We start from the raw sequence: 13,200 nt of genomic DNA, 5'->3' as shown, positions 1-13,200 counted from the left end.
TCAACTAACTATAGAGTTACCAATAAGCTTCTTTTTTAGTAGTGTATTATTTTTTAATATGTTTTTTTTCTTCAAATATTAACCAAACACAAGCAATTGTGACTTGTACATGCTTCAACCCACCTAAATCAATAGCTTTGTAATTTAAAAACCAAACCTTAGATATTATTGTTAATCCCAATGCACATTTTAAACCTTTTAATTATGGTTATTAAATTTAGCTTAGCTTGGATTGGCTGATTCTAAATTTAACTCAAGTAAGGTTTTATTTTGAATTGATTATAGAGTTGATATTGTTAAATTGGAGTAATTTGATAGATCAATATGTGACTAAGACCTTTTTTATTATGGTTTTTTTTTTAATGACTTTTTATCAATATTTGAGTACACAATGGTCGTTCTCGGTAATAGATAATTTAAGAAAATAACTGTGGTTGAAAATGATTTACACTAGCCTCAGGAGTTGATTGACGGTAATAGAAGTTACATTGTTAAGGATAAATACACACAAGTTGTGATCCTCAGCGGCACTTTACACCGTCACGGTTCCTCTACTTGCAAATCAAGATTCACAAGCTCTCCTAAAGTAAGTGCGTGCCATGGCGCGGAGGAGATATCAAGCCTTGAAATCGATAGCTCTTGAGAAACCTGAGGCATCGTGGGGCGAGATTTTGGATTTGCATTGATGCATGTGAATCCGAGCTTGATAATTATGGCAACTTGGACAGCCAATTCACGAGCAGGAGTTTCTAGGCGTTTGTCCAACAAATCTTTCAACAACGTAGTACTCCCGGGATTCCTTTCCGAAGATGTTGACGAAGTTGAAAGAGAACCTATTAGTTCACCAGGATGATGCCCCATAATTATTTCCAGTGCCACAACTCCGAAGCTATATACATCGCATTTCTCAGTGACCTTCATCGTGTAAGCAAGCTCTGCAGACCCACGATTTCGAAGAGAAATGAACCGTTAAAAATAGGAAAATAACAAGGGAAAAGTTTGCATTTCAAGACTTGTGGTAAGATTCATGTTACCTGGTGCAATGTATCCGTAAGTGCCAGCAAGCCCTGTCCAGTTCGAAGAATCAAGCTTTATAAGTCTAGCAGTGCCAAAATCAGACACCCGAGCTTCATATTTGCGATCCAACAATATGTTGCTGCTAGATATGTCACGATGAATAATAGGCGGCTTGCAGTCGTGATGCATGTAACAAAGAGCATTCACAACCCCCTTGACAATATTGATTCTCTTAGACCAATCCAACTCTGTAGCCTGTTCTGCATTATCCAGGATCCGAGCTAAGCTTCCCCTTTCCAAGTACTCATAAACCAAAAATGATTGCTTGGCATGCAAGCAGAAACCATGAAGCTTCACAATGTTTCTGTGTCGAATTTTATTCAACGCTTGAATTTCACTCTCAAATGTCTTCAGATCGTCCGATCTTGTATACTGCAATGGGTGAAGCTTCTTCACTGCTACAATCTGACCTGTTGACAGTTTGGCTTTGTAAACACTTCCATGTCCTCCCACTCCAATGCAGTACTTGGCGTTAAAACCCTCAGTCGCTCCATTGATGTCTTCATATACTAGCTTCCCATCATAGCTCCAGACCGTAAACAAATTTCCTTGCTGTGAATCAATGAGCTTGTTTCGCATGCTCTTCCTCCATTCTTTTCTTAGAATACAGACAAAACCAATAAGAATGGTCAAGAAGAATGAAGCTCCAGAAACAGGAAGGACGATCAGGAGTATTAGATGCTTGCGGTCTTTCGTGGTGTTTACGGAAGGAGGACAATTCATCAAGCTAGGACGGTTGCCACACAAGCCTTTGTTGTGTGTAAATGCTTCTGGTGGTGCTTCTTGGAAGGCTTTGCTTTTAGGAATTGGACCTTCCAACTCATTGTAGGATAGGTCAACTATTCTCAAACTCTGCATCTGGTCCATTGTGGATGGAATGAAACCTGTGAAGTTATTGTGAGAGAGTACGAAAACTTCCAATTTGATCAAATTCCCAAGTTGCCACGGAATTTCCCCAGAAAGCAAGTTTCTACTAAGATCTAGCAGAACTTGCAGAGACACCAAACTCCCGATTTCAGCAGGAATGCCATCATGAAAACTGTTGTTGCTCAAATTTAAGTAAAGCATCTTTGAGCATTTACCAAGTTGTTTGGGTATGGTGCCACTTAGATTGTTTGCTGCTAGATCAAGATAGGAAAGATCAGGCAACGATCCAATTTCAGGAGGAATCTTGCCTGAGAGACTATTGAAACTCAAAGTTAGATTGAACAACGACTTCAGCTTTCCTAGCTCGTTTGGTATTCTGCCTTCAAGTTTATTTGAAGAAAGGTCTAAATAGTGCAGAGCTGCTGACTCTCCGAGCTCTGGGGGTATCACACCAGTGACATGACAGTTGGATATTTTCAAGCTTGTGAGCCGCTGGCATTTTCCCCAATTTGTTGATACTTGTCCATGAAAATTATTGTAGCTCAAATCAATGTAATCAAGATTTGGGTACACACCAAAGTCTTCTGATATGTTTCCAACGAGGTTGTTCCTGTCAAGTCGAAGTCTAGATAAGCTTGTGCAGTTCTTCAAACCTTCAGGAATAGTACCCGTAAAGCGATTGTTACTTGCACAAAAATCTTCAAGCATGCCTCCATGACAAATTTTTTCAGGTAACAAACCAGAAATGCTATTGTTTGACAAAAAGAACAACGTCAAATTGGTAAGCTTGTTGATCTCTGGAGGTAGTGGACCAGACAAGTGGTTTCCATACAGAGACAAAACCTTGAGGCCTATGAGATCACCTATAGAGGCAGGGATTGCACCCGTCAAGTCATTTAAATTCAAGCGAAGCTCACTGAGGGATTTCAACCTTCCAAGCTCCGGTGGGATTGAGCCGGATAGTCGATTGTTGGCAAGGTTTAGTACTGAAAGATTGGATAAGTTTTCAACAGTGGCAGGAATAGAACCCAGAAGAAGATTGTTTGAGAAGCTCAAGACATTGAGTTTCATCATAGTTCCTATATCCCGAGGAATATATCCGGCGAATTGATTATAACCCAGATTGAGAATGGTAAGCTTGGATAGATTACTGATATGGGGAGGGATATTTCCTTTGAGGGAATTGTGTTGGAGATCAAGACAAGACAGATTATGGAAGGATGAGAAGTTGAAGTCATCAAGCGTGCCTTTCAGCTGGAAATTGGTGAGGTTTATGGTGGAGACACTTCCACCATCATTGCAGTGGATCCCAGACCAAGTGCATGGGCTCATGTTTGATCCGGGAACGGGTTTCCATGAAGAGAGAAGAGATTGAGCTTGGCCACTGAGGCTCTTTCTCCATTTGAGTAACGCCTCCACTTCTAGCACTCCTCCATCAGCTTGTTGATGATCAGTACTTGAAGCAGAAACATGTTGTGAAGTAAGCATTAACAAAGTAAGTAGAAACAACGACATGGTTTTAAGATTCTTCTTGATAGAAGAATCTAAAAGTTGAGAAAAGTTGATTAATCTTGAGCGTGCAGGATTCATAGAATAAATCATTTGAGAGAATTGAAGAACATACAAACATAAATACTTGTGTGTGTAAACAAGCATGGTAGAATATGCTAGCATCTCACTTGATCAGTTAAGTGGGTGTTTGGTTTTGTGGTTCCAGATGAAGTTCACCCGCAACCACATGTTTTAGTATTTGGTAATAGAAAAAAAGTGATTTTTACTGGTGGGACCCATCAATTTTAACGATTGCACCACAGGTTCGGTTCTCGTGATGAGATAATAATATCAACAGTGGAGCATGAATAGTTTTTTTCTTTTTTTTTTTCAGTGCATAAAGTTTTTTTTTTAAAAAAACTAATACAGTTAATTAATTGCACTTGTATTGTTCACGTGAACGTAAACAATATTTTTTTTTTGTTTTTTTAAAAATTAGTTTAAGGTAAATTAAATTTGTTCGTACTATAATCTCAATTTTACTCCTGATTATATTTTACTTAATTTTATTGCACGCAGGATAAATCATGATAACTGTAGTTATTGTCGAATGAATTTTGTACGTAATAAAATTGTTGATTTTTTTTATAAAAATTATGTTTTACTCGAAAAACTATTACTTAATATTATTTAATAACACTACATAAATTAGAAGGATATCGCATGATGACGTAGCATCTGTAAAATTTGATCGCAATTCCAATTATGTTATTGCTAGGCCCGACTCAGTTAAAAAAATTTCAGTTTTTATTTTTATTTTAATATATATATTTTTAATTATTTTATAACCTCAATTTGAAAAGCATTTTTTTAACCAAACTTATTAAACTATTTTTTCTTTAACCTCAATTTCAACCACAGTTTTAACTAAACATTTATTTTTTCAAACCAACCTCAACTAAAAGTATTTTTTATAAAATAATTTTTCTCAAACCACAACCACAACAATTATCGCAATACCAAACACACTCAAGTCTCTTTCAAAGTCGCCGTAGACTTGGATATTCAAAGAGACTACTCGCCTTCTTATTATAGACTTGAAACTTTGCTAGACAATTGCTCACGACATGAAGATCTTGTTCCCTGGGCATCTCGATCGGTTATTGAATATTTCAAAGCAGTGTTTGATTGCTACTTGATGTAGCTATTGAGCATATTACAAAGTAGTATATTATTTTCCAAATAAACTAATCCCCTGGCGATGTTTCAAGATGTATATTACTATTTATTGTAATAGTATAATTACTATTTTACCTTTCATCATTAGTCTTTTCACTATTTTTGCCTCTTGTCATTTTATACGAAGGATTAGCCGAATTAATTTTCATTTTTTAAAAGTATTTTTTAATATTTTTTTACCAGTATTTTTTTATTTTTGTATTTATAAGGTTATTTTAATTTTATATCATAGGTCATGTGCTTCATTTGTTTTCCCGAGTTGGTTCTCAAATTCACTCAAAGCTTTATTTGTTATTATTATTATTTTTAACAAGTTTTTTATATTAATATTTTTAAATTGACTTATAATAAATTTATTGTTAGAACCTGAATCTAAAATTTTATAAATTGTGAGTTTTTTTAAGATTTAATTATGTTTAGAATGTTTGTCCAAATTTGCTTAGTTCTTACATATGTTTTGAATTTCACCCCTATAATTTTTTTAATCTTTAAAATTTAGTTTTTATTTTTTTAATTAATATTTATTTTATTTGGGATTCTTTTTATTTGTTTTCATTAAATTGCATCCTCTTTTGGTTTGTCTTATCAAATTTTATTTTTATTTTTTTTGTTGCTTTTGCATGTTTTTTTTATTAATACTTTTCTATAGATCCCATCTTTCAAAATTAAATTAGTGGAGAATTATACTTCTTGATTAAATCCTGGTAAAAGATTTCACGGGATATAACTTTTAGAGATTAGACTGGATTTAAGAGATTTACCTTTCTTTTTTTCTTTTTTCTAAATTGATATTATCTTAAATTTTATCCTTTTTTTAACTTTTTTTTTGTTATTGTTTTTCAGTTTAATTCTCTTTTTTTAACTTTTGGTTTCTTATTTTTTTTCAATTTGGTTTTATTGGGTTAGCCCACAACAATTTTTTTATATTTCACCCCTACCGTTTTTCAAATCTATAAATAATTTATCATATTACAAATAATTTTCAATTTCATCCCTTTAAGATTTTTTAATCTTTCAAGTATGGTCTTAATTTTTTTAATTGTAATTTTTTTAGTTTGCGATAATTTTTTTTTAGATTTCATCCTTATTGGGTCTTTGCTTGTCAAATTTTAGCACCATTTTATTTTTGTTGTTCCTTTTCTTTTGCAAGATTTTTTTTAATAGTTTTTTCAATGATTTTATCCTTTAAAATCAAATTGAATGACATTTAAGTTTCTTAATTGAACTCGAGTCTATGATTTAATAAGTTGTATTTTTTTAGATTAGATTATGTTTAGAAAGTTTGCCTAGGTTTGCTTGGATTTTTTCCTCTATTTTTTAAGTTGATGTTCTCTATTTAGTTTTAGAAGTTTGACCTTTTTTTTTTTTTTTCTTCATGTAGGTTAGCATTGGGTTGTTTAATAATCCCAATAGGTTCGGGTGTGGTTTTTTCTTTTTTCTTTTTTGGTTTTTTTTAGTTTATTTATTTTTATCTATTAAACTAGAGTTAATAATACAGTAAAAAAATTATTCAAACTTTTAATATTTTTTATATTTTAAAAAATTTATCCGCTCTGTCAGAACACAATCAACTGGTGATTTGGAGAGGAATTAATGAAAATTATGTTTTGGAAAGGAAAAAAAAAAAAAAAAATTGTCAATTGTCTTTTTTTTTATTTTTCATAAGTCGGCTAACTGTCATTGGACTTCATCAGGATTGCAGAGTATGACAGCTTTTTTCACTTCTGGAAAATTTGCTTATTTGCACTTAATTTTAGGGCTTTGAAAGTTGTAATCTATCGTTGTCAAAGAAGAAAATTGGGAAAGTTTCTTTCTTTTTTCTTATGTTTCTAATTTAACCTGCAAAATGGGGTTATGGAGGATGGGACTACAGTCAAGATATCAGATCAATTTGCCTATAAACTCCTTGCTTGGCCAATACATCTGCAGCAGCGGGTGCTTCCTCTAAGCGTATGGCTGAAAATAACATACTTTACTGTAGTTTTTATGGAGCTTCATTGCATTATAACTTCCTTGCAACTTCCAGGGGCGAGCTGCACTAGAAACCATCTATGTTACTGCTGTTGTTGAGCTCTTGAGAAGATCAGAGGTCTTTATGCGGTAAGAGGAAGCAATTGCTAATGCTGTTGTGAAGGAAAAAAAAGGTTTGGAATTCTTTGGGATCTAAAGAAAGGATTAAAAACGCAAATCAACTTATCTATTCTACTCATTTGCCATTTATCTACTGATCCTTAAAGTCAATCATTAGTTTCATTTTAGCGATTTGTATCAAAGAAATTTTGTACTGAATAAAAATTATTCAAATTGTGGAAATCTATTTAATATTTTTATTAAATTCAACCCACCAGGTTAATCTTGAAACATATTAATCCGATTTTTTATCCAATCCTAATTTAGAATTAAACTATGTAAAAATTACTTTGATATGACTCAGTCGACTTGGCCGATCAAAAAGCTTTCCAAACAACTAGTAACAAAAATCCAGTGATGAATTTGAAAAATAAAATTGATATAAAAAACTCTCTCGATTTAATTTTTTATCTAACTCAGGTTTAAAATTAAATTATGTAAAAGTTACCTAACGTGAAAATCAACTTGATTGATCCAAAAATAACATAACCGACAAATAAAAAAAAATATGAGGAAAAAAGAGATTAAATTGACATAAAAATACCTCTTAGACCTAAATCCTTACTTAACCCGAGTTTAAAATTAAATCGTGTAAAAATTACTTTGACATAATCCAATCGATTTTGATCAGTCCAAAAACAACCTATGAATTTATTAAAAAAAGCCTAAGAATGAAATTGTGAAAAAAAGGGGCCAAATTGAAATATATATAAAAAAAGAAATGAAAAGGCTAAAAATAGCTTCATTATTTATATAAACAGCGAAACTCCATAATAATCCTGAGATTTTTTGTATAGAAGTAATTGTATTGTTTTTAAAGGATCACTGATATCCATCTTACGGAGAAGGAATTAGATGAATTGAGGCAGCAAGTTTTGTCATTCCAGCCAAAAATAAGCATTTTAAGAAAAACCTGGAGGCCACAGAAAAGAATATTAATTATTTTATAGAAGTAAATTACTGCAACAAATGGGAGGAGGGGCAGAGCAAACCAATGCAATCTGTCAGACTCATGAAGCAACATGAAGACAGAACTTAGGAAGCGGCATGATGAGACGTATAATCAACTCCATGTGATGAGTTAGTGCTACTTGAATATGAATATCTTTTACTCTCAAATAATGCTAGAAAACTAGCAAAAAATAAATATTTTGCAACCTCTAAGTGGTGATCATAAGAGAATGGTGTAGTCGAGGGAGAATACTTGAAAGACAACAGATATGAATATAGTTTGTGTAATTTATCATGCAATGTGATTGAATCTTTATGTGCTTGTTTGAAAACAGTTAAATAAGCAATTCGAAGTCATAATTTCGATTCATGATACATATTGAACATAAAAAAAAACCTAATCTAGAGCATGTGGACAAGGCATTAGAATCTGAAACAAAGTAAAATATGTTTGCTTCAACATAAGCCAATCTACCCAGAGCCCCCCGAAAACTACTCATGAATATCCAAAATGAAGAGCAAGCAGAAGTGCAGAGAGCTGAGTGAGCATGTCAAGAAAAGGTAGAGGGTGAATGAAGGCAGAACAAAGAAAAGATAAACATATTATAATAGTGTAAAATAGACAACTTAATTGCTTGCTCATTGATAATTTTTCAATGCTTGACTTGCAATGAGTTTAGCCTTATAGATAGCTTCATTAAAGGGACAAACATCCAAAAAATTAAAGATAGCAAATGAGATATGTTTACCAGCATGAGTTTTCTACCATGTAAATGATGGTAAGACAAATGATGGGTATGCATCATATTTGGATGCAAGGGCCTGCACAGAAGATAAAGTTGCTTCTTTCTCCAAAACTATTGACTCCAAGTTCAGTTGCATGAATCCCACCGGTTATAAATGCTGACCGGATCCCAACAGCATTTGCACCTTTGATATCATGGTGAAGAGAATCACCCACAGCTATAGAATCAAAAGCATCAACACCAGCCAATTCCATAGCAGATTTATAGATTATCTGCCAAAAAGTTGATACAGCAATCAGAGCAGCCAAAGGAAATGTATAACCAAGAAAAAAAAAAAACAGCAATGATATGATAAAGAAGGTGATAACAATAGCTTTGCCCTAAAGGAATACACTAATTATATAAAATATGAGCAAAATGTAGATTATTCCTGGACATCTCAAACTAAAAAGTCAAATGTCAGCGAGTGATTTTAATCGCTTAATCTGTATTTTGTATAGAATATTTAAAAATAAAGGAAATAGCAGTTCATAGAACAAAAATTAAAAATTCAATTCTAGTTTGCACTTGCAATTTGAGGCAAATACATTGTTGTCCATATCACCAAAGGACATGATAAGCATTTCCCAATTAAGAGTAAGAACTAGCAAGAATAATATTGCAGTACCTTATCTGGCTTGCCCATCCATTTCACTTCACCACCAAGCTTCTCATACTTGGCAGCCAATGTACCTAACAAGATAGCACAACTTGTATCACAAGAGTTAACAAAATAAATCTCTCCTTATTTTATTTTTTTTTAGTTTTTCTTGCAAGTTGATCTATATATAAGGGGTGAGAAAATTGAGAAAGAAAGCAAAGAGTAGCTAACTCCTAAATTTATATTATTATTCAAGCAATAAATAGAGGAGTAGTTGTTCATATTTTCTAGACAAATTGATCACAAATTATCAAAACAAAATGAAATTTTTCGTCTTAAAATCATATGCCAGACAAAGTCAATCAACGGCAATTTGTTCATTTCATCATAGAACATTAGGTTTATGGCTAGGCATTTTGCTGCTTTATTTAGATAAATGAAGAAACTAACGAAAGGAAAGGAAAGGAGAGGAAATACACTATGAAAAAGAAAGGATCCCCCAAAAGTTATACCATGCCTACTAGATTACCAAGAAACATCTTCAAGGGAATTTTAGTAGAAAAACCTATCTCATTTAATAAAGATTTCATACATGGCTTCTCTAATTTCACAAGGGCATTGGGATTTTTGGAAATAAACCAAACATTTAGGTTATTAGAAACTAAACAAAAAACAGAATTACATCTCCATTGAAATGAGACTTCCATGCTAAGCTCCCATTCACAGAGACAGACATTTCTGATTAAGAATGTATTCTGTAAACAGGAGGATAAGATGACTCAAAATCTTTACCAGGCATGACTCGCAAGTCTCTAGCTTCAACAGTTACAAAGTCTGGATTGGCTACTACCATAGGAATTTGTTTAGCAGCACAGCGCTCCAATACTTTCTCAAGCTCCTCAAGAGTCATTGGGCAAGAAGCACCAGAAGACAGCCCCAATGCTTCAGTGCCATGAGCCAAAACAAACTCAGCTTCTTCAACCTTGTCAACAACTTGTAAGCCTAAGCCCTGCAAGGAAAAAATGGGGCATAAAAGCAGAGTATTAAATTATGAGTCTGACTCTGAGTGTCTAAGGTCTTCTAACACTTGAATAATCAAGATTATCCACTGTAAGTCTTGCTAATTAGATCCAATGGATCATTCATGGCTCTTGACACAATCACTTAGCACAACTAGAGCAAATGCAGTGATCAATAGATTATCTACTCAAAGATAGTTCAGGTTGAACAGAAATCTATTCCAAAATTCTGTTCAGAGCCAAAGAAAAGAAAAATTACAGATGGAGAAATTGGCTACAAAAAGAGTTGCAGAAGATCTTGTGATCACATAATGGGTGCTTCCTGGTTTGTTTAATCATGTCCAATGTCTTTGTTTACCTAGGAAGAGAGAGAAGGGAAGGAGCACAGCGGGGGCGGGGGAAAGGCAAACTAGAAGTGTAAATGAAAAAAAGAAACCAAAGAAACAGTGTAGAAAAGAATTCAACCAAACCACACACCTCAAGAGATATGGCACCTCTGCCCTTCCAAGTCATGTGAATGCAAGATTTTCCTAATGCTGCAAACCAATCATCATCTCTCCTATCAATTTCAACATATGAATCAGGAAATATACACGTTTTTACGTGCATTTAAAAGATGTATAAACCATAAACTATGGCATAACTAAGTCAAAAGGAAGAAGGTTTTGGCTTATAAAATGATTTAAAAAAAAAAACAAATCTTTTCAATATTAGAAATGCCATTGATACCTTCCCTAAATGGCAGAATTATCAATCACTTTGAAGGATGGATACTCGAGGAGGAGGGTAGAGATAAGTGTTCCCATCATTCTGTTTTTTTCAATCATTGAAAATGGATTCTTTTTCTCAAATTTTCACAAATAAGGATATTGCAGGGTTTCAAACCAATCAACACTTCTCTAATAGTATTAGACATAAAGTCCACTTCTTTTTCAACAAAATTTGGTACCCTATATGTAAGGATATTAGTGAAAATACATGAAAATTCAGTACACAAAATTGATACCGTATAAACACAAAAAAGCAACAGTCTTTTCAATCACCAAAACAACACCAAACATTGAACATAATTCCTCAACTCCATAAAGCTGAATAACTAACCTCTGCAAATATTGATGTGTTAATTCTCCACTGGTAATGGCTCCGAGAAATAAAGAAGTATCAAATCCAAGACTCTTCATTTTCTCCATTGTTGTAGATGCACGCCGCGAAGAATTAACTTATAATCACCATTTTAGCACCGGTAGTAGCTAGCTTTTGCACTGCCCACCAATACATGAAATAGAAACCACTTCCAACATAAAATTTTATAACAACATCAGCAAAGTACAGATCCAGATGCCAAAACTAATGAATAAGCACATACATGTTGAAATTGCACCAGGATAAGGTTGTTTTCCATCATGAAGTACTCCAAATTGATCTAAAAACCATGCCTGTGGTACACATTACCAAACTAATAAGCAAAACGTCTACTTCATGTACAATGTAATCCAAAAACAATAAGAAAGACCAACTGGCCAAGTTCTAAACTTTATATAGAATTCAACGCAATTCAAGCAAACCCATTTTGAACCCGGATCCTAAAAACTATTAAACTGTAAGATATAGTAGTATTTTGTGAAATTAACAAGAATTAAACTGAAATTAATCTTTGAAAGCATATACAAAATAAACACCAAAATTTGCATAATTGACACATCTACAGTCATGGTAAGTTTGGTTACCTTGAACTGATGGGTTTTAGCAATGTGTTGGAGGCCATTAAAGGTCTGGAAAAGATGTAGTTCAGAGGACTGTAGCATTATCTTTCTCTTCTTATTCTTCTTCTTCTATCTTTTGAAATTGAAGTCAAAATCTGTTTTTCATTTTTATCTCTATGGAGGGACAGATAGTACTACTTTGGTTATTTTACTAGATAATTATAACTTAATCCATGTAGTTTATCAAAATCAATTATTTAGTCCCTGCGGTTTTAAAATTAATTAAATAATTCATTTGCCTTCTTCGACTTAATAAATCATCAAATTAACTCTTCGAGTTAGAGATTTAAAAATTGTGGCTTTTGAAAAGGTTACAAAACTCAAATTTAATTCTTCTATCTATTGTACTCATGCTCTTTTGCATAGAACACTGCTAGGGTCCAAGAAATGGAGCACAACTTTTTTCATTAAATCAGCACATAATTTTCACGAAAAAATAAAAATATAAATATTTATCACAATCTATAGAACGATAAACAAATTGAATTTTTGAACTCATTTTATATGATTTTTTTTTTTGTAAGAAATTTGAAGTTTAATTGAAGAAAATATGAATTGATAGAAAGGCTGGTTATGAAGTTTACTTATAAGCCTCTAAAAAAAGACTTATCTATGAGGAAATGAAGAAGAAAATACAAATGAGGTATATATAATTAAAAATTTAAAAAAAAAAAGAATTATGATTTCTTAAATCCAAGTCAACATATATTAAAATCCATGAAAAAAATAATGAATAATGCATGAAAGTGATGACTATTCATGGACTGTTCAATTACTTTTTTTTTTTGGATTTAAGATTTTTAGTCTTGGATTTTAAGGGATTCCATGAAATCTTAATTCATTATATAGATAAAGGAAAACTCTTCAGAGATCAATGGATTACATTTCATGTGAATATATAAACACTCCAAGTCATAATAGTGTCTATAAAATTGAGTTAAATTTGTGCTCAAAATCCAATCATTGAAAAAGTAGGATAAAAAAACAAATAATCCTAAATAATAGAAATTTTAACCAAATTTTAAATAACATATTTTTTTCCATTAGTTTTTTTTTTAATATCAAGTTTTTTGTCAAAATAACTGCATTTATTGGACAAAAAATGCTCTCCAAAATGGGTAAGGGATACAAAATGCATGTTTTAGAAATCCAAATTAAAAACTGTTTTCTTTTTTACAACTTAATTTTATTATATGTAATTTATCATCAAATATCTATGTTATTTCTAAATCTGGGTTAAATATGTTTAGAAAATCTTGACCATGATAATAAGATCC

At 32.5% G+C, this 13,200-nt stretch overlaps 2 protein-coding genes across 2 annotated transcripts; both read right to left on the bottom strand.

Moving 5' to 3' along the window:
• Window positions 1–325: 325 nt before the first annotated feature.
• LOC118038500 (uncharacterized) lies at window positions 326–3,582 on the bottom strand. Its single transcript, XM_035044879.2, has 2 exons — window positions 1,035–3,582; window positions 326–935 (listed from the first exon to the last, which is right to left on the bottom strand). The coding sequence occupies exons 1-2, from the start codon at window positions 3,544–3,546 to the stop codon at window positions 541–543; spliced, it is 2,907 nt and encodes a 968-aa protein (XP_034900770.2). The 5' UTR covers window positions 3,547–3,582; the 3' UTR covers window positions 326–540.
• A 4,759-nt stretch (window positions 3,583–8,341) lies between these two features.
• LOC118038501 (uncharacterized) lies at window positions 8,342–12,025 on the bottom strand. The gene is given in 9 exon segments (XM_073407064.1): window positions 8,342–8,601; window positions 8,603–8,773; window positions 9,169–9,233; window positions 9,934–10,150; window positions 10,638–10,719; window positions 11,262–11,377; window positions 11,379–11,422; window positions 11,527–11,596; window positions 11,888–12,025. Coding segments are annotated over 9 exon segments (927 nt in total). The 5' UTR covers window positions 11,966–12,025; the 3' UTR covers window positions 8,342–8,517.
• Between the last annotated feature and the right edge of the window lie 1,175 nt (window positions 12,026–13,200).

This window comes from Populus alba, chromosome 19 (genome assembly GCF_005239225.2).
Source record: "Populus alba chromosome 19, ASM523922v2, whole genome shotgun sequence".
Classification (NCBI taxonomy): domain Eukaryota; kingdom Viridiplantae; phylum Streptophyta; class Magnoliopsida; order Malpighiales; family Salicaceae; genus Populus; species Populus alba.
Note: the sequence above shows the minus strand (reverse complement) of the source record. Positions and strands in the feature narration are given on the sequence as shown.

Coding starts and splice junctions, on each gene's coding strand:
- LOC118038500 (XM_035044879.2), bottom strand. CDS start 3,546: ATGATTTATTCTATGAATCCTGCACGCTCAAGATTAATCAACTTTTCT. Junction 936..1,034: donor TTACGGATACATTGCACCAG/GTAACATGAATC, acceptor GTGGGTCTGCAG/AGCTTGCTTACACGATGAAG.